Here is a 22,166-nt window from a genome sequence, read left to right on the forward strand (position 1 = left end):
TGGTGGGCCATAATAATCATATACATTGTATATTGACAAAATAAAAAAATTAAAAAAAAAATAAAAAAAAAAAAAAATAAATTTGTTCATGCATTATTTTAAAAAGCAGAACATACTTGAATTTGTAGTTTATATGTAGCTTATATCTGCTGATGTTCTCCTCAACAATTTTTTTTCTGAAACTTCTAGAAAGTCCTCTTCTCACATCATTCCCCAAATTGATAAATACACAATGCAATTCCACTATCTTCTTCTTTTCCTAGTATTTAAGTTTTTATGTAATTTCTTTAGCATTATGACCGTAATGAACCTTGGTGTAGTAGTTTTCTTCCTGTTTCTTGGTCAGGTGTTTATTGAGCTTCTTGGATCTATAGATGCATCATTTTTCATCAAATTTGGAAAATGGCCAACCATTATCTCTTTAAATATTTTTGCTATCCCCCCTCTCTTTGCCACTCCAATATAGATATGTTAGTCCATTTGATGTTGTCCCATAGTTTACTGATACTTTGCTTATTTTTTAAAATTCTCTCTTCTCTGTGTGCTTGCATGTTTCATTTTGGATAATTTCTGTTGCTATGCTTTCAAGTTCACTAATCCTTTCTTCTGTGATATCTACTTTGCCATTAATCTCATCCCATGTATTTTTTATCTCCTCCATTGTAGTTTTCTTCTCTAGTAAGTCAACGTGGATCTTTTAAAAAATCTTCCATGTCTCTATTTAACTTTTTGAACATCTGGAATATAGTTATAACAATAGTTTATTCTTGTCTGCCAACTCCAACATCTGTGTCTGTTCTGGGACAGTTTCAATGGATGTTTCTAATTGTGTGCTGTATTTTCTTGCTTTTTTTTTTGCATGCCTTTTAACATTTTATTGCATGCCAGACATTGTGAAATTTACCTTGTCGGGTGATGGATATTTTTGTACATCCTATAGTTATTCTTGAACTTTGTTCTGGAATGCAGTTAGGTTACGTGGAAACAGTTTTATCTTTGGGTCTCACCTTTGAGATGTGTTAGGTGGGACTGGAGCAGGGCTCAGTCTCAGGACAGTTATTCCCACTTCTGAGGCCATACCCTTCTGTGTATTCTGCCCAATGCTGTGAATCATGAGATTTTCAATATCACTGATAGGAACAGGTTCTATTCCCCCCCTCGCCCCCACCGTGTGAATTCAGGTATTGTTTCTCCTAATCCTTTCAGATGGTTCTTTCCTCAGCTTTAGGTAATTTACTCTCATGGAAGCCCTGACCAGTACTCTGCTGAATTCAGGGGGAGACCCTCTCTGGGTGTCCAGAGCTCTCTCTTTGAGATGCTCTGAAATCCATTCTCGTGCATGGATTGAGATGAATATCTATTTTGATTTTTGGTTCCACCAAAATTATTTACTCTAACATTAATTAGTGGATATTTTCTTCCATGATTGTTTTTCATATTTCCCTTGTACTATTTTAAGTACTCACATATATTGGAGTCTATTTCTGGGTTAGCTATTTGGTACTGGGGGTCTATTTGTCTGTTTTTTTTTGCCCCAGAGTTACACTCTTTTACACCTGAAGCTGCTCTGTTGTATATTTTAAATATCTGGTAATGCTACTTTACATTATATTTTTCCATTAAATGTCCCTCTGAGTATATGTAGTCTTTTATATACACTTTGGAATTATTTTGTCAAATTTTAAAAACCATTCTGGGATTTTTCTTAAGACTGAATTAAGTATGTAAATTAACTTGGGGATGACAAATAGATATTTTATGTAATATTTGTTTTCCTATCCAGGAGCATAATATAATTTTTCCATAAGGTTTTTATAGTTTTATTTACAAAGATCTTGTTATGAGTTTCTCTCAAGTACTTTGTGTGTGTGTGTGTTGCTATTGGAAATTGGCTCTTTTTTGTAAGTTTTTTTTCCTAGTTACAGATAAATGTTATTGATACCACATGCATATATGAGCATGTGTGTGTCTGTGTTCATATACTTACACTTGCCTAGTTTCCTATATTCCATACTACCTATATACAGCTGTTTTAGGAACTGACTGAATCCTTACCTTTTCTAGGTATATAATCATGTCAAGAGGAAATAATGATATTTTTGTCTTTTTCTTTATAATATGAGGGTACTTCAGAAAGTTTGTGGGAAAAACAGAATTGAAAAAGCTGTGAATCTAGGGGCCGGCCCGGTGGAGCACTGCTACAGTGCGCCGCTTGGGAAGTGTGGCGGCGCTCCCGCCGAGGGTTCGGATCCCACATACAGACCGGCTGCTCACTGGCTGAGCGAGGTGCGGGAGCAACACCGAGGGTTGCGATCCTGTGGCCAGTCACGAAAAAAGACAAAAAGGAAAAAAAAAAGAAAAAAGAAAAAGCTGTGAATCTTTCCATGTACTTCTTGAAGCACTCTCATATTTAAATAACCCACATAAAACTAGACTGGCTTACTAGCTCTTGAAACCAGCCAGAGCATGGAGTTACACTATAAAAAAAAATTAGTTTGATTCCCCAATAGACCTGAAAATAAATTGAAATCTTAACAGAAATCTTTAGAAATACCTAGGGGAGAACCCTAACATAACACAAAGCAAAAGTTCTTACTTTTTCTATCTACTTCCTATCAATCTAATATCTAATATTATCTCACACAGGCAGCTGGATTTCTCTCCACCTTCTCCCCAAAACCCTTCTTTCTACCCCAAATCTTCCTTCAAACCCACCTCACATAGAGCCAAGTCCTTCCTCTCTTCCCCTCTCTGTTAGTCCATTTCTGTTGCTTATAACAAAATATACTAAACTGGATGATTTATAAGAAAATGAAATTTATTGCTTACATTTTCAGAAGCTAGGAAGTCCAAAGTCCAGGGAACACAGCTGGTGAAGGCTTTCTTTGGTGGTGACTTCAGTGATGGCAGGATATCACATTGCAAAAGTTGTGTTGCAGAGGGAGAGAGCAAGCCAAAGTCCCTCATGCACTCTCTTTTCAAAGCCCTCAGAAATACACCCACGACTGCCATTACTAATCCATGCACTACGGCACAGTCCTACAATCCAATCACCTCTTCAAGGCCCCACCTTCCAATGACCATAATAGGATTTCCCACCCTCAACAATTACAGTGGGGATTAAGCCTCAGTGAGGTTGGAGGAGGCATCCAGTCTACAGCATCGTCCTCCCCACCACCCAAACTTTTCTGGATAATTCTTCACCGTTATATTTATATGAATATCACCTTGCTTGATTTGCCAGTTCTCCACTTCACCATTACCATAAGCAATAAACAATGTCCCCAGTGGCAAATATTCAATAGCAACTTAGAATGAGATGGAGACAGGAGAAAGAAGGCATTCTGGATCCCCACACCTACAGTTTAATGTATTCCTTAAACAGATAAATGCATTTGATGGCGACTTTGAATGATTCTCATTAGCCAAGAACATCTAAACATTTTTAAGTCCTGTAGTTCTCCAAATAACATGCGAAAGCATTATTTTTATTGCATTTTACAATGTGCGGAAGGTTTAATGAACCAATTTTTAGATAATTATATATAATTTCCAAACATAAAAAGTTTGAAAACTGCTGCTGCCCATAAGGCACCTGGGGAAATCGCGGAATGCCCTCTGGGGTCTGGAAAACGCTTTGGTGCCACCTGCTGTTTTCTAAAGATATACCAGGCACTACGCCTGTTGGTTTCCAAATCATTTTTTTTTTTTTTAACTCCCTGCTCCTCACCAGCACATTCCAAAATAACCAGAAAAATAATTGTAAATTTTTGTGACAAGACCACCGTGCTCAAATTCATAATAATTCAAGTAACTTTGTTTGGGACACAATATGAAGAAACAAATATTTAACTGCTTAGTCATTTTAATTATGTATTTGTTAGCATCTGGCCAAAATGTAGATTTCACATGTTGAGTTTACATTGCTCATTACATACATCTTATTTCTTTTCTCATCAATAGATACATTTTCAAGTCGATGGTGTCCCATCGGTTGTGATATATGACGAAAATAATCTAATAATAAAATTCTGAAGTTTCTGAAAAATTTACTTTTATTGTAGTTAGAATAATTCTTTTTTTTCCCGTCCTTTTTGAGACCGGCCGCACCGCACTCAGCCAGTGAGTGCACCAGTCATCCCTATATAGGATCCGAACCCGCGGCGGGAGCGTCCCTGCGCTCCCAGCGCCGCACTCTCTCGAGTGCGCCACGGGCTCAGCCCTGTAGTTAGAATAATTCTGAGTTATTTCTATAATAATGCTACTTCCTCACTTGCATGCTGATACATATTGTTTGAAAAGGAAGGAGATACTGGTACGGCCTATGCACATTTTCTTCACCCATTCATTCAGTAAGACAGTAAAAATATATTGTTAACCAAGTCCCAGGTACTTTATTTGGTAGTGAGGGTTCAACAGTAAACATGAGAAAGCCTTTGTCTTCAATATCATCCTTGCACCAGGATAAGACCCTACTTTTTGCATATCACAATCCATAAAAAATAGATTTGCTTAAAAATGTAGGAGGCTGTCCCTCAAAATCTGTCATTTAAGCACTGCTGTAGCAAAATCAATAGGCCCAAACATCCAGTGTCATCATTTATGTGTTTAAGCTTCAGGGAAACAGGTCTCTTGCCTGTATCCTCAAAATAAAAGACAAACTATCTGAATACTCTGAAGATGTGTAGATTGTACTCTTTCTGGACACTCCTTTCAGAATTCCAGGGAGGACTTGAATACAGAAGTGCTTAGTTAAGAGAAAAGACAAATTAATAACTTGTCACATTCTTCTTTTCAAACCACGTGAACGTAACAGATTTTTGCATAATAATGTATTATTCCTAAGTAGTTCCAAACATGTAATGTCTTATTTCCTTTTGTTTTTCAATTTATGCTTCTGGATATCCTCAGGAATTTTTGCAGTATTCTCAGCAATCAAATGTGGCAGCCGAGGAGTATTTAACAATGTTAAACAATTCATGAGTTATTTAACAATTCATGACTCTCAAATTTGAAAATAGGTAGATATAGATATAAAATGAATAAGGGTGATACCCATTCTTTACATTAGCAAGATGGACACTGAATGCTAAACTTGTGAATAATCTATTTTTATGAAAATATTTCATAAGGAAATAATAGTTACCAAAAATAAATAAAACTTTAGATTTATTTAAATGACTTTACTTAAAATTTTATCGCTATAACTATATTTGGCTTCTTAGAAAAATAACTCTTGAAACCAAGTGAAAAATAATGTATTAATTTTTAATTTATTTTTATGAAAACATTAAATTTTATATACTTTGAATATAATTAAATTTTATTTTTAAAAAACTTGATCATGATTGTTAATAGAACACAATGTACATGAAAATCTTGATTAAACAGCATAACTGCTGATTTTGCTCAAATAAAGACCAAATTTTATGGGCTAAATACATGGGAAATGTATTAACTATATATATGTTTTTATTACCCATCCCAAATCATCAGCTGATTACCAAGACACCCAGCCAGGTACAATAATTATTAGATGCAGTAATCTTTTAGATTTTGCTAATTTTCACTCATATAAAAATAATTTTTATTTTGTCATTATAAATGTTTACTTAAAGTTGGAGGGTATATTGTATCCAAGTTAACAGTGTGTTAGGTTGATTTATAACTTTTATATATTTCAACCTATGGTAAGTGCGTGTCCATTTCTGCTCTTGGTGAGGCTCGGCAGATCTTAGGGGCAGGCTTCCTGCCGGCCTGCTAAAGCCAGAAATTAACAGGAAAACAAGTCAGATCATAACCAGTCGTGATAAGCCCTATAAAGCAAAGGCCAGCTTGGTATATTTGATGGGTGAAAAGGAGCCCTGTTGTGATTTGGGAAGAGAAAAAGCCAAAATCAAGCCTATCTGGGATGATCTTGATTTTTTTCAAGACTTCTTATTCAGGTCTCAGCTTAATGTCCCTTCCTCAGAGAGTCCTTCTCCAGCAACTCAAATTAATGACACCCTCTCGTATGGCTTTGCATTATTGTCATCAGAGCACTTATCACATTATCTGATTGTTGTCTGGCTTTTCTGTGTATTGCCTGTCTCTTTCCAGTGGGATGCAAGTTCCAGAAAAGCAAAGACCTCAGTCTCCTGTTCACCACCATATCCCCAGCCTGGCGTAAAGGAATGGTCAATGATCTGTATTCATTTCCGGGGAGGGGGCGAGGCTTCGTCTCGAGAGGAGGGTGGGAGGCGGAACTTCGTCTCTGGAGGCGGGACTACTGTCGCATTTCCGGCGAGCTTGTACCTCTTCTCTTGCCGTAGGGCCTGGAACCGGAAGCTGTTGGGAGGCATGCTTTTGGTTTCCGGGACAGGGCTGGACGGCTTGGTACCATGTGGGAGCTGCCGTGAAGAGTTGTCGGCTCGTAAGTCCTCCCTTAATTCCGAGCTCCGGGTGACGAGGAGCACCGAGCCGCTCGGTGTGGCCGCGGACTGGGGCGCTCTACCGAGGGAGGGTGAGGCGTCCGCGGGTTGTCCGGGTGTCTGCTGAGTGGGAGAACCCGTGGGGCGGCCACGCTCTTGGAGCTTCGTCGAGACCCTCTCACGGTGGGTATGTTTCTCAGCCTGTGTCTTTAGAAATCCGCTGGCGTGAAAGATGACGTCCTTAGCCCAGCAGCTGCAGCGACTCGCCCTCCCCCAGAGTGATCCCAGCCTCTTATCCAGACATGAAGTTGCTTCTCTGCTGTTTGACCCCAAGGAAGCGGCCACCATCGACAGGGACACCGCCTTTGCCATCGGTGAGCTGCCCATTAACTTGGAAAAGCTTTGAAACATTTGTTTACTGAATGTGGTTTCATTTTCTTTCCTCTTCTGCTCCCCACCCCCTTTCCTTAGCATTTTTTTTTAACTTGTCGACTTGCGTTAGTAAGAGAAAGAGAATAACATAGCCACGTGCTACATGCTTGAAATGCATATAGGTAGTGGCATCTAAGTTACCCAGACGAAGGGACTTCGTCAGGGAGGGCAACTAATACTCGTATGGAGAAAGGAAGGACAGCTGAAAGAGGACGGAGGCAGTGGTTGCGGTGGAGGAGGGATCTTCCCAGAGGGCTGCCTAGTTATTGTAGGGATATCAAAAATATGGAGATAAAACAAGAAGAAATGGCTTCTTCCACGAAGTGCGTTCTGTTCTCCTAGCTGATGAGATAACATTGATTCTATACGGTGAAAACTAGAATTCTGTGTTTGGAGCTGTATATTACATGCTAAAAGAATTCAGAAACTTTTAGGGGTAAGTAAAACTGTAAAAGAGGAGTGGTATGAATTTGCTTGCAAGGAATTGTTAAATAAACTGTCTTTTTTTCTAGGATGCACAGGACTTGAAGAGTTGCTTGCAATTGATCCTTCCTTTGAGCAGTTTGAAGCACCGTTGTTCAGCCAGCTAGCAAAAACCTTGGAGCGCAGCGTTCAGACCAAAGCAGTGAACAAACAGCTGGATGAAAACCTTTCATTATTCCTTATTCACTTATCACCTTACTTCCTGCTTAAGCCAGCACAGAAATGTCTGGAGTGGTTGATTCACAGGTAGCTAATGGAATCACAAAAATAACTATGGGCTATCCACTTTGCTCTTTTGTAAAATTAAGTAGTTGAAAACACTTATCCAGTTAAAGCTGAAAAATTATGTATATTAAGAAATTAATAAGATGTCTTACATGAGATAAGCATGCTCTTCTGCTTTTAAATTCGTGTTCGTTGATGGTGAATAGTACCACTGAAGATATTGAGTAGATGTTCTTACCTCATTAGTTCTAAGGAGCTCTTATTAGTTTGCCATTAGATTGTTCCTGCACACTTGGGACAGTGGGTATTCAACTTCTTTCTTGCCAAAATAACAGCAGTGGTTTTGGGAAAAGGTAGCAGTATCCTCTAAAATACCATAGCCTAAGAAAAATGGTAATAACTAATGTATGTTGAGCATTTACTCACCAGGCCCTGTGGTAAGCATTTTACGTGTGTTATCTCACTTAATTCTCACAACATTCCTATGGGGAGATACTTGTATTATACCCATTTGACAGTTGCAAAAAACTGAGGCTTAAAAGGGTTAAGTTGCCTGAGTCACACAAGTAATTGGCTGAGCTGGGACACAACTGAAGTTTGTTTCCAAGGTTAGCTCTTTCAGCCACTTTGGAAATTATCTGAGTAAGTTTACTTAGTTTATTTTCTCACTTATTGGCATCACATCACAGCTTACACATTTTTGTTTATTCTTTCAATATACATGTTTTAAAAGTAGAAAGATTTCCATTTCATTAATTGGAGACATGGGGGTGTGGTGATTTCCTTTCAGGAAGCAAGTGAGTCACTGAGAAAACAATCTTTAACTTGGGTCTTCTGACTATCAGAACATTAGACTCATCAGACAAAAAAGATCGTTCAAAAGTTTGTGATATTTCCCTCTGTTGTCTAGCTGGTAATTTTCCCCAAATAGATCATTAATGTAAGGGGTACTTTTTGCATTTGATTGTATTTATTCAGCAAAGACTGGGTTTGATATATGGATGAGTAGGTTTGCCCTTGGTTACTGTTTTGAAATAAATGCCATAATAGAAGTTTACGCAAAGTTTTGGGGATGTAGTGTGGCCTGGAGTAGTTGAGGAAAGCTTCACAGAGAAGTAACGTCTTGGCTAGCAGTAAAGCCTTGTATAAAACTAACAAAAGGCAGAGTGGTATGGTACTATAAGGTAAGTACATGTAAAAGGATAGAAGAGTTTAGATAAACCTAAGAGGGCTCAACTGGCTGAATGAAAATTAGGAAAAGCATCTTGAAAGAGGAGGCATCTGAGCAAGGCCTTGAAAACTGGGAAGGATTTAATGTATCTGACAATGAATCTATCTTATGTTAGGGTACAGGGACTGATACAAATTACATATTGTTGTGATTGTTAATTTTTTTTATCCAAGGGATGTAATATGACTTTCTTTTTAACTAGTCTTTTGGTTTTAGAAGTAACGTAGTTAAGAAAACTGTGGAAGGTGACTTTGAGTATGGAGAGAACCTGAGCTTTGCCACCTGCTTGGCCAGTTGCTTTTATGTAGATATGACTCAGTGATCCCCCTTATGTTAATATAAGAATAGGTTTTTTAAAAAGTTGACAGAAAGTGAATGGGACATAAAGTTTGATATTGAATATTCAAAACTATTGCTGCATGAGAATTGGCAGTTTGGAGCAACACAGATGGAACTAGAGACCATCATGTTAAGTGAAATAAGCCAGGCACAGAAAGACAGATACCACGTGATCTCGTATATGAATCTAATTTTTTTTTAAAAAGTGGTTCTCATAGAAGTAGAGAGTAGAATAATGGTTACCAGAGGCCAGAAGGGGAGGGGTCTGGAGGGGAAGTGATGGATTAACAGGTACAGAGCTGTGCTATCTACTCTAAGATAATCAATGTACAGTATATGCACGTATAGAAAAATCACACTGTACCCCACCAGTATGTTCAAATAAATATTTTAAAAATGGAAAAAAAAAGAAAAGAATTGGCAGAACCATGTTCAGGTGAACTAGAATGCAAAATAGAGGGCTTATCATTTAAGTGCCCTGTATGATGATTGTGGTGACATGGTGGTTTTACTGATATTCATTCTAGGTACTTTTAGCTCATTGATATGTAATTTGTGCATGTAAGGAGATAGGTGCTATAAGTTTTGTGTCAATTTGAATTGTTTGCTTTTTTTCCCAGGTTTCATATCCATCTTTATAATGAAGATAGTCTCATTGCTTGTGTTCTGCCATACCACGAGACAAGAATATTTGTGCGGGTTATACAGCTTCTAAAAATTAATAGTTCAAAGCACAAATGGTTCTGGTTGTTACCAGTTAAGGTATGGTTGTTGAGTGACATGTTTTTAATTATTACAAGTCTTGATTAAGGGATGTAATTTTGAAAAAATAAAGTCATTAGTGCTCCTAGGGATAGTCCAAATATTAACTCCATCACTTTTATTCCTAACTTCCAGTTGAAACAGTTATTAATATTATCTAATATTATCTAGCTTTTATTTAGTACCTGACATGAGGCCAGGCAATTTATATTATATTGGATTCTCACAAAACTCCATTTTTATGGATGAGGATAGGCTCCAAAAATTAAATTACATGCCAAAGTTCACATAACTATAAAGGGGCATATTTGGAATTTGAATCCCATTCTGATTCTAAAGTCTGTGTCTTCACTATACCATGGTATTTGACATTTTAAATTTTGGAACTGAAGAGCTTTAAAAAAGTTGGAGGTGAAGAAAGGCAGAAAATACTTACAAAAATTAAAGGGATGAGAATAACCTGAAGAGCTTCAGGAAATTATTAAAGTTGTGGAGAAGATGCTAAGAATTAATTTACAGGTGAATAGAAGGATGGGTGCCTAACTGGAAGGGTCTCGGTAAATCAGATGGTGCACTATTGTGGTGAAACCCCTGACTTGCCACTAGTGCTTTGTTGCAGCATGTACTAAAGGAAAGTAGATGTGTGTTGTTAGCAGGAACTGCATGCTCTGCATGGCGACCCCTTCTGGGAGGAGGACAAATGGGGATGGAAGGAGGCTCACAGGGGGTGGGGCTGTGCAGAGCGTTAACGGATGGTGATAGCAAGGTCAGCGATTGGGATGAGTAAGAAGGAAGGAGTGGGGAACTTTAAATGAGGAGGAGAGTTTACGAATCTGGGATGTAAGGCACTTGAACTAAAAAATGTTCAAGGCCAACCTGTGGAAAGGCTTCTTATCAAACTGCTGTTCCCAACATTCACTCTGCTTGTAGCATCAAGGTCATTTTCCCCTGGTCTGCACATAGACACTGCTGCTCCCTGGACACTCTTATTCCAAGTGTCCAAACCTCACCTGCCTATTAAAGTTCACCTCTAATTCTCATTTTGTTGATGTATTCAATATTTATTGAGCACCTAAGACATAACCATGTGCAATACTATGTGGTGGGGACAGTGGTATCCGTTGGCCGAGTTCCTGGTCTAATTCTGTTATTAGTGTTATTGTAAAGCAGTTTTAAAAAAGTATCACATTGGCTGAAAACCCAAATCTAACCAGTAGAACTACTCAGAATCTAGAGAATCCAGGTTTAGATAAACACATATCAAAACACGACGCATGATAAGCGTTTTTCACTGAGTACCTCCCCCCGCATTGCTGATCTCTTGAGTTTGTAAAGATTCCAAGACTTTATGTGTTAATTTCATCACCACAGCCAATTATAAGGAAGGATTATATCTTGTATTTATGAACTGCAGCAGTGTGAAAATGTTACTAGGGTGGGTACTTTAAAATAACGATCAATTGATAGTTTGTTCTTTCTGTTAATAACAGCAATCTGGAGTGCCCTTAGCTAAAGGAACTTTGATTACCCACTGCTACAAAGATCTTGGATTCATGGATTTCATTTGTAGTCTGGTGATGAAATCTGTGAAGGTGAGTAGTATGTTGTTTTGTGAATGTACATGTATAATTTCATTGAAAAGATTGTTTGCTCTGAATGAAGAAAACATACTAAAGCCTTTCCTAATAGCAATGATACTTTGAAGAAATTTCTTTTGTTAAATTATTTGTGGTTTTCGAGTAAGAGCAGCTGGAGGATCAGTCTTTTCTCATGAAAGGTGTTTTTGTACAAAAATATATTAGTCAATTCCTTGCCAAATTCTAGTTACAGTGACTATTTAAACAAAGATACAATCTAAAAACGTCAAGTAGATTGTTAGGCAAGCAGCTGGAGGATCAGTCTTTTCTCATGAAAGGTGTTTTTGTACAAAAATATATTAGTCAATCCCTTGCCAAATTCTAGTTACAGTGACTATTTAAACAAAGATACAATCTAAAAACGTCAAGTAGATTGTTAGGCAATTCGTTCTTGTTATATTGTGTATTTAATTCTATATTCCTTATGGTAAAAATTAAAATGTCAAAGCCTGAAGTAGCTCAGGAGAGCTGTATATAAATATTTTTATCTAATTGGTCTTTCACTGTTAAATGTGTTTGGTTTGTGTTCCCTGTTCCAGGTTTTTGCTGAGTATCCAGGAAGCTCGGCTCAGTTGCGGGTGCTCTTGGCTTTCTATGCTACTACCATCGTGTCTGCTCTAGTGGCTGCGGAGCACATATCGGACAACATAGTCGCCAAACTATTTCCATATATCCAGAAGGTTGGCTCTGCTGATGTATAAAGTGGATTATTTTGTACTATAAGGGCTTTTCTTACTTTGAAAATTTCATTTAGATGTAAATGTCTTTAAATTGATAGTGTATTTCAGATGGTTGATGAGATTTAATCTTTAGGTAAAAAAAATTATGACTTTTTTAGTCTTAAAAATACATCAGAGAGGGACCTTTAACCAGGACTCTGAGAATAAATGTTGGCTATCTGACCCCGCCACTCTTTCCCAGATCTGTTTTCTTCGCTGTCATTTTACCTCGCTGGAAAGAGAATGGAGTAGGCAGTTTCCTCAAGGCTCGGCAGCCTCTTAGCATTCTTTTTGCATTGGCCTCTGCTTCTCGGTGTTTCTTCTTCCCACGTGCCTTGTTGCCTGCCGCCTTCCCAGATGCCCCATGGAGGTACTGCCTTTCGCTTCCTATCAGTGTCCCAAACTATTGTCTTCAATCAGATACGGTTTTATGTCTGGCGGTGATCTGATTGAAAGGTTTCCCATCCACTGATAGGTGTTTGCATACGAAAGAAGAGCTTGTTGGCTCCTGTTAGGACGGGCGGTGGATATTTGAGACTTTCTTAGATCCCTCCTCTCATCCAAGAGACTTGTCTCATCTCCGTGTCCACTCAGGAAAAGGGGTCAACACCTTCATTTTCTACTTCTGAAGACTGGCTGCTTCTCAGTGTGCGTTAGGTTGCGTTAATCTCTAACTTAGGACATTTCTAGTTCCTCGGGGTAAAGTAACATTTTAAGTAGAAGAAATTAATACAATTTATCATTTTTACTTGTATTTTAAAAAATATTTAGGGATTGAAATCATCTTTGCCAGATTACAGAGCTGCAACGTACATGATAATATGTCAGATTTCTGTGAAAGTGACAATGGAAGATACCGTTGTTAATTCATTGGCATCACAGATCATCAAAACATTGACCAAGATTCCCTCTTTGATCAAGGAAGGATTAGGTTCCTTGATAGTGCTCCTGCAGAGACAGAAGCCTGAGAGCCTTGGGAAAAAGTATGTACGATTGAATTGGGAAATGATGCTAGTTAGAGGCGAATGAGATTATTTTGAATAATTTTTTTGTAAGATAGGTGACATACTATTTTTTTTTATATTGCTGTTTGTTGTCTGACTTGTAAAGTCAACATCATATGTGCTTGCTTCTTCGAAGGCCGTTTACTCACCTGTGTGATGTTCCCGATCTTATTACAATACTTCACGGCATTTCTGAGACATATGACGTCAGTCCTCTTCTGCGTTACATGCTTCCCCGTCTGGTTGCTGCCGTCATTCATCACGTGTCAGGTGTGTGGTTTTGCATTTTTGTACAGAAACTTGCATTCTAAGATCTGATCCTCTTAAAATAGGAACCATACCCTGGTTAACAGCTTTAAAATATTTGAAATCTCTGCTGTTCAAATGTTTTTGTGTAGCCAGTCTATTTTTCTTAAGTGAGATACATTTGGGGCAGGGAGCAGGTTGGTTCAAGAGAGATCCTTCTTCCTTGAGTGATTTCTCAGAATTCTGTTCTTTTTAAAATCTGTTTTCTTAAACAGTCTGTACATGAATAACACTGGGTTTGTTGTAAAATATACTACTGAGTAAACCTTTTCCTTCACATTTAGGAATTTAATGAACTTGAGTGAAGTTTACAGTAAATACCCAGTTGCCAAAAAAAGTTATAAAACAAAGCCAAAAAATTAATTAGAAAATGATTATTTGCATTGTTTGTTTTTATCCTTCAATTAATACAGAAAGACAAGGAAGAAATACTTGGTCCTATTGCTACTTGCAGAACGCTAAGAAAGACATCTCTAAAACTGTGTCAGTCTATTAGAAGATAAGGTTTACATATGACCAAACCTTGGTTCCAACATGCGGTTCAGAAAAATGCCTGCCATGAGTGCAAGTGCGTTCTGTCTGTTCTCATAGTGATGAGTGATGTGGTCCCAGGCTTCTGTCTGTTCTCATAGTGATGAGTGATGTGGTCCCAGGCTTTGAAGGCAGGGACTAACAGCAGACTCATACGTTTACGGTAAATCAGGACAAGAAGATGACAACTCTTAGTTCAGCAAAGAGGTCTTGACATGAAAGTGTAGCCTGTTTTCAGAAATAGTTTATTAAGATCTAGGTTTGTGGCTCAACTTCAGTAATAACTTATAATGTGACTTGGGGAAAGTCTACTTAACTTTTATACTTTTCCATTATTGATATAAATATGATAGTATTTGTTAAAAATATAGAGAATTTCAGGTAAAGGATAAAAGAGGGCAAGGTATATAAAAATGTTTGAAGGCAGGGACTAACAGCAGACTCATACGTTTACGGTAAATCAGGACAAGAAGATGACAGCTCTTAGTTCAGTAAAGAGGTCTTGACATGAAAGTGTAGCCTGTTTTCAGAAATAGTTTATTAAGGTCTAGGTTTGTGGCTCAACTTCAGTAATAACTTATAATGTGACTTGGGCAAAGTCTACTTAAGTTTTATACTTTTTCATTATTGATATAAATATGATAGTATTTGTTAAAAATATAGAGAATTTCAGGTAAAGGATAAAAGAGGGCAAGGTATATAAAAATGTTGTGAAAAATATAAATGATTAAAGAGGTAAAATACACTTTTGAAAACAGATAAAAAGGTGGAAATGGACATATGCATTTTAAAATTATTCCTAGAAAGATTTTCTGCTCTAAGTAAATTTAATAATGTGAGTGTGCAGAAAAATTTTCCTCAATTCAATTTTAATTTGTTGCGTATGAAGGAGAAGAAACCGAAGGGATGGATGGTCAAATGTACAAGAAACACTTGGAAGCTGTACTCACAAGAATATCGCTGAAGAGCGGCTTGGACCGCTTGCTGGCAAGGTAAGCTGTGGTCGTGCACGTGCTTTTGATTTACACTTTCGTGGCTCTGTGTACTTTTCAGGGTTGGTTAGCAGTTGTCTGGTATTCCTTTTTAATGTGTGTCATGCTTTGTCAAGATCCTTTTATTAATTATAAGCGCTGAATCCAATCATTGTGACAGCCTAAAAAGCCAAAGTAGTTTTTCTTGCTTGTCTTTAGTGTTTATAGAAGAAAGTGGAAAGTTAATGGTTACGCTAAATTTGGGTTATAACTCAATGTAATTGTGGCTGTTTAAAGCTTTCTGTTAATAAAAGGACCATAATGCCTGAACCAATACATCATAGTTGATATTAAGTACTTATCAGTTAGAAACTTAACATTGAGGGTAGGCGTGGAGTAAAGACTATTTCTTCCTTTTCTGTAAAGATAGTTCAATCTGGCTTTTTTCTTAAAGGGCAGCTTGATGCTTGATACACTGAAAAGGATATAGGTATTGCAGTCACACATAGGTCTGAATTCTGCTTCCACCACTTCCATTAGAGTAGTAAGTTGTGCAGGTCAGACTTCCTGGGTCTGCTTTTGACACTGTAACACTGAGCGGGTGCCTGCCTGCTGGTGTGCAGCCTTCGTGCCCCTTGCTCGGAGGGTTGGTTTGTGAATTAAATGAGCACATACACTTGAAATGCCATTGAGAGCTAGGGCTCTGGAATCAGACTGAGACTTAAAATTTAGAATCCCACTCTGCTCTTTGTGGCACACAAGGGCTTGCTAAGGGTTGGCTTTTGTTGCTGTTCTCATTTGACCTCAGGCAAATGGGAAGACTTCTTACGTCCTGGTTTCTTTATCTGTAAAATAAATAAGTATTATAGTTTCTATTTTGTAGAGGTTTGACGTCAAGAGATAGTATTTTTAAAGCATCTAGAACATAGTAGTTACTCAGTACATATTAATTAACTCTCGTGTCTGCTGTTTGTTTTCTTTTGCAGCCTTCTTTTTGAAAAGTATATTTCATATACTTCACAGGAAGAAATTGATTCTGATAAAGTATCTTTACTTAATGAACAGTTTCTTCCACTCATCAGACTTTTAGAAAGCAAGTAAGCTGTGTGTGCACCTGTGTTCTTCTCTTAACGTGTACCTCCTGTTCTTTAAAGATGCAATTCACAAGTCACATCTTAATATAGTGAATTGTAAAGAAACTGTCCTTTTCTTTTTTTTTTTCGTCTTCAAAAAGGGATGAGTATAGGATTTAAATATATTTGAAATATAAGAGGAAATAGGGGTTGTGTGGGGACTGGAGAGAGTAAAACTTTTTTAATATGGAGACTTTTTGTTGTTGTAGTAGTCATAGTAACAAGATTGATCAATATAATTTAGTTTTGTGTGTACTATTTGTTAAAATTTAAATCTCAATCTCAGTGATTTTTTAAAACATATTTCATGTCTTTCCATTATGCATGTATGGCCTGTGTGGTTAATAGCTTTATTTAGAATAATAGATTAACACCTTCATTTCTTCCCAGATACCCCAGAACATTAGATCTTGTATTAGAGGAACACCTAAAAGAAATTACAGATCTAAAACAGCAAGAACTTTTTCACCAGTTTATTTCTCTTTCTACAAGTGGTGGAAAGTATCAGGTACGTTATCCTTCTCTGGAGGAATCGTGATGATTAGGGGTACATCGTGTGGATATTTGAAGAGCTCCAGAAGGAAATTTGCTACTTTCCTCACCTCTTTGGAAAATTTCACAGAGAAATAAGACTTTATACAGTTTGCCTAGTTACCTGAAGTAAGGCTCTGAGGCAAGAATCAAAATCATTGAAGAAAAAGTACAGTAATTTTTAAATAACTGTGAATGTGATACTTATTTCAGGAAAAGTGTTGTTACAGAATTGTATGCACAGTGTTCATTAACAGTCACCAAAGGGTGGCCTCTCATAGATCTCAGCGTTCTTTCTTTCTCCCCACTGGCTCTTTAAATTATTGGCTAGAAAAAGGGAGGGGGAATCTATTTCATGATTGTGTTAAAACTTCAGAAAGTTCTCTAGTGATTCAACCCTAAATCTTTATACTAGAAGTTAGATATTTAAGCAGAAGTTTTTGTGATTAGTCTGGAAAACAGATGTTATGAAGGGAAATATGATTGTTTGAGTTTCTCTCTTCCATAATTAGACTTTCATTTTTAATTGTGTTATATTTCCAAATCTTAGGTTGATAGATAGACTTTTTTCTTAGTCTAATTATATGAGTGAACTGATTTGAGAGTCACTGTTCTATCATTTAGTTGAGTTGCATAGGTGCTTTTCACTTTGGAATCAAATATGCACAAGGAATACAGATTCATAGGATTACTTCACTAAATTAAACCTACACATAGACACGAACATACACAAAATCACACCAATAGCAATAGAAACTTTTTCATCTGTTGTAACTCATTTCATGTTCTGGAGACAAAGATTTTGCTTTACTTCTGAGTTTCTGTAGTTAGATGGTTGTTACTGAATATGGTGAGCAACTGGGGTAGTTTTATCTGACTTTTATTCTTAAGATAAGTGAAATCATTTGATAATTAGGTTGAACCTTCTAGTTTTTAGCAGATTCTGATACCTCTTTGATGCTCAGTCTGAATCATACACTTGCTCCCGTGAGACTTCTGGCCGTTAATCATCTGAAAAATATGAAAACATCAAAGGTTTGTGTCTCATTTCGTTTGTGATTTTTTTTCCCCTATGATGAACAGTGTAATTCTAGAATAAGAAATTGAAGTTGCTATTTAGAATCAATGTGTAATTATAGAGCTAAACTGAATAAAGCAGATGAAAGTTCTTTGGACCAAGATTTAGGACTGTATATGGCAGTAGGCACCATTTTAACAATAACCTAACAACTGTTTTCATATGTAATCGCATTGTAGATTCTGAGGTTAGCTTCATTGTTTTTTAAACTAGAATTTATAGACCAATTCACAGAGGCTTATAATTATCCGAGAATTTTTTAGTCTTGAAATTTAATTTTGATAGTCTTAATTTTATATATGTCTTAATTATATGTATGAAATTATATGTATAGTCTCAGTTATATATAATTATATATTAATTTTATATTAATTTTAATTTGGGACATCTGAATGATAACTTTTGAACACTGTTCCATAATTTCAGTGTCTGCAGTTGCATTTGTGTTTAAAATTTTTGTGGCTCCAGACAATAAGTACAGAGGCTGATTTAATTGATAAATAACACATATATACCAAAAGGCATCGGTATGAACACTTTGCAGTGATTCAAGTAGAACAGCATTTTCCAAATTTCGGTCATTCAGACAATAACTGCACAATTTTTGCTACATTAGCTTACCACTGATAATATTATTTTCTTAAAATTTTTCTTTAGCTTGTTTTAAATGGACTCATTATTTTTTTAGCCTTCAAATCATGGATGTGAAGTGCTAATTGAATATACATTTTAGTATAGTTACTGTAATTAAAATAGGAATGTTTCATCTGTGTAATATTTAAAATCAAATACCATGATTTGTATATTTGAAAATTTATGGAATAGAGAAGAGTGGTAGCAAAGTTTACTTTTCCTACAGAATATGGCAGTATAAACATGCTGAACTCTAGAATTTGTGTCATAGCAGTTAGAACCAGATTCATATTGTAAGTAGAATTTAATTTTAGCTAATCACAATTATCACATTCAATCTGTCTTAATATGTATTTTATTGGTTTTGTAGGGTTTTTCATTTGCCTTGCAGATTTTTAAAAATATTTTTTATATTTTATATCATCTATATTTTAAGGAGTTATACTTACATATCACTTTAAAAATAGATATATAAGTAACAAATAATTTAAAGCAACATTTGGATCTGTAAAAATGTTTCTTTAAATATGATTGATGTAATGCTGAAGTTTGGAAAATGTTGCTTTATTTGATTCATTTCTGATTTGTCATTAATTGTGGTTCTTTCACAAATGCTGATAGATTTTTCTTACTGATTCGGTAAGTAATTAAACTCAATGAATACTGGTCTTTGTTGTAATAGGAAGATTTCGGTGTCTAGAATAAAAGGGAAACAAAACAAGCTACTAGAGGTGGGAAAGGGAGAGGGGAGAAGAGGTTAGCGAGAAATGGGTAAAGGGCCACAAAAAATAATGACATTGTGTAATGTTGAATATGCTAATTATCCTGAAAAAATAAAGAATTCCTGGAATCCTCTAATATTCCTGAAGCTCTGCTCGTCCTTTCTTCTTTTACTCTTAATTGCTTCCTCCCCTTTTCTCTGGCTTTGGTTAGTTTTTCAGTGATGGGCACTGTGTACCTTCAGCTTACAGGCTTTGACTATTGCAATTGCAGTTAAGGTCCTTCTGTGTATGCCGCATTTCGCTTTCCCTTCTCCATCAATGACAGGACATAGCTTCTATACTAGAATTCTAGATTGAGATTAATATGGCTGCTAATAAGTAGCTCTTGAGGAAATTTTGGTGGTATTTGACACGTAAAACTTTGACTTAATTTTTGTGAATTCCAGGGATTTAGTTTTTCTCCCAACAGAATGACTCTTTTTGGCATCTGGTGGGTCCGAGCCCTTGACCTTGGTGTTATAACAGCACACTCTAACCAACTGAGCAACTGGCCAGCCTATTTTTTATAAAGTTTTTTAGTTGTTTCTTTCCCCACCAGGTACAGGTAGGTGTATATGAGGGTACTTCAAAAAGTTTTTGCAAAAATAGCACTAAATAATAATGTGAATCTTCCATAAACTTTTGTTCATGTTCAGGTTGATTAGCAGTCTTAGTTTTCTGTTACTGTGAGTGAGTGCAGTCCTCTCTCAGTATCCTCAGGGGATTGTTCCAGGACCCCTCACGGATACCAGAGTCTGTAGATGCTCAAGTCCCAGATATAAAATGGCGTAGTATTTGCATGTAACTTACACACATCCTCCCAGATACTTTAAAGTATCTCTAGATTACTTATAATACCTAATACAATGTAAATGCTATGTAAATAGTTGTACTGTATTTTTTTAAAATTTGCATTATTTTTTGCTGTTGTATTGTTATTTTTTATTGTTCTTTTCTTCCGAATATTTTTTTTTTAAAGGTGACCGGTAAGGGGATCTTAACCCTTGACTTGGTGTTGTCAGCACCACGCTCTCCCAAGTGAGCTAACTGGCCATCCCTATATAGGGATCGGAACCCTCTTCCGAATATTTTTGCTCTGCAGTTGATTGAATCTGCATATGTTGAACTCGAGGATATGGAGGGCTGACTGTTGATGCTTGTATTTCTTAGATCTCTGTTTTTGGCAGACTGGCTTTACAGTGCCTGTCCTTATCTTTGTAAAAATCTAAATAATAATAATAGCTAACTTTTAATAGTACTTATTATGTGTAAAGTGCTGTATTAAGCACTGACATTTTTTTTTTATTCTCTAACAACGCTTTGAGGTAGGTGTCATTATTAATAGCCCTGTTTTGTAGATGAAAATGATGAGGCCCAGAAAGGTTAAGTAACTTGCCAAAGGTCACACAGCTAGCAAGTAGTAGAACTAGGATTTTAACCAAGACATTTTTGTTCTTTAGTCTATGCTCTGTCAATGTCTGGGCTCTCATTTTAACAAGACGAGCACCTTAATATATATCACTGGAAACTAAAAAAGTTTGTAACAAACAATTATTAATCTCAAAAGGCCCTTTAGAGATTTTCTAGTTCTAGAGTGTTTGAATTCTAATCCAGAACAGAGCCTGTGTTCCTTGACTGGTATTCTGGAATGCTTTCGTAAAACTATGCTTCCTTTTTAGCACAAAGTCTTAAGAGATTTTTAGCAACAGTTAAATTAATTTTTTTTCCTATTGCCCAGGAGGGTATTGATGAGTCTTTCATAAAAGAAGCTATTTTGACCCGATTAGGTGATGATAATGTAGACGTCATTGTGTCAGCTCTAAGTGCTTTTCAGGTGAGTGAATTTGTTGTTCATTGAGATATACATTTTGGTCATAAGTATTTTCTTGCCCTTCTCACATAATTCTCTGCTCTAGTTAGAAATATATCTAGAAATTATTTTTCCATTATAAATTTGTCCTCTTGTGAGCACAGACTTAAGTCTGGTTAAGAGAAGCTCATAGGAGTAATTAGACTGTACAATTTGATATATATGGAAGTTCTTCAAAATGCAAAAATGCTTTGTGAATTTTTATATTGCTTTTAATATATTTTTATCAATAGCAAATAAGTTGGACCATAGAAATTGTCTCATGACTGCAACTTGTGAGAAATTGAGCATAAAACTTAAAAGTTATACTAAGATTCTTGGGAGAAATTCTTTATAATTCATTATTTTTTAAAGTTTATTTAAAAAGCAGCATGTATACTTTAAAGAAATAAAAATTAACTCTTTTTTCCCTTTAGATTTTTAAACAGCACTTTAGTTCAGAAGTGACTATTTCAAATCTTCTGAATCTCTTTCAAAGAGAAGACTTTTCAAAGAATAGAGAATGGTATGTATTTTTTCTCATGCGCTTTTGAACTGATAAAGTTCTCGTGTCAAGTTCACATTAATTTTTTTTTTTTAATGATTTTTGGAACTTATAATTTAGTTATGTGACCCTTTGGTCATGGTGTAGTAGAACAGATTTTTTAAAAAATTTAATTGTATGTATTTGTGGGGTACAGTGTATTGTTTCAATACATATATGCAGGCATTATGCAGTAACTCACTTAGGTTAGATAGCATATCCATCACCTAGTAGAACAGATCTTAATGAATTTTTTCTTGCCTTACAAAGCTAATTAATTTGGGTTTGTCTGTCTTCATTATATTATTTTATGTGTTTGAAATTTTTCTTAAAATGCGAAAAGAAGGGCCGGCCCGGTGGCGCACTGGATAGTGCGCCGCTTGGGAAGCGCGGCGGCGCTCCCGCCCGAGGGTTCGGATCCCACATACAGACCGGTTCCCGCTCACTGGCTGAGCGAGGCGCGGGAGCAACACCGAGGGTTGCAATCCCGTTGCCGGTCCCCGGTCCGGTACGGGGGCAACACTGAGGGTTGCGATCCGTTGCCGGACATGGAAAAAGACAAAAAAAAAAAAAAAAAAAAAAAAGGC

At 36.5% G+C, this 22,166-nt stretch overlaps 1 protein-coding gene across 1 annotated transcript in view; it reads left to right on the forward strand.

The window, feature by feature from the left end:
• Positions 1 to 6,351: 6,351 nt before the first annotated feature.
• The window catches only part of HEATR1 (HEAT repeat containing 1), a 48,130-nt gene continuing 32,315 nt past the window's right edge, over positions 6,352 to 22,166 (forward strand). Inside the window, exons 1-14 of the mRNA XM_008573418.1 lie at positions 6,352 to 6,412; positions 6,611 to 6,784; positions 7,355 to 7,571; positions 9,741 to 9,882; positions 11,373 to 11,474; positions 12,059 to 12,199; positions 13,010 to 13,221; positions 13,379 to 13,512; positions 14,969 to 15,071; positions 16,037 to 16,147; positions 16,574 to 16,691; positions 17,645 to 17,749; positions 20,925 to 21,020; positions 21,473 to 21,561. Coding sequence (XP_008571640.1) covers positions 6,643 to 6,784; positions 7,355 to 7,571; positions 9,741 to 9,882; positions 11,373 to 11,474; positions 12,059 to 12,199; positions 13,010 to 13,221; positions 13,379 to 13,512; positions 14,969 to 15,071; positions 16,037 to 16,147; positions 16,574 to 16,691; positions 17,645 to 17,749; positions 20,925 to 21,020; positions 21,473 to 21,561 — 1,712 coding nt within the window. The 5' untranslated portion in view covers positions 6,352 to 6,412; positions 6,611 to 6,642. The remainder of the gene's footprint in view (positions 6,413 to 6,610; positions 6,785 to 7,354; positions 7,572 to 9,740; positions 9,883 to 11,372; positions 11,475 to 12,058; positions 12,200 to 13,009; positions 13,222 to 13,378; positions 13,513 to 14,968; positions 15,072 to 16,036; positions 16,148 to 16,573; positions 16,692 to 17,644; positions 17,750 to 20,924; positions 21,021 to 21,472; positions 21,562 to 22,166) is intronic.

Source organism: Galeopterus variegatus, unplaced genomic scaffold (genome assembly GCF_000696425.1).
Source record: "Galeopterus variegatus unplaced genomic scaffold, G_variegatus-3.0.2 Scaffold915, whole genome shotgun sequence".
Classification (NCBI taxonomy): Eukaryota; Metazoa; Chordata; class Mammalia; order Dermoptera; family Cynocephalidae; genus Galeopterus; species Galeopterus variegatus.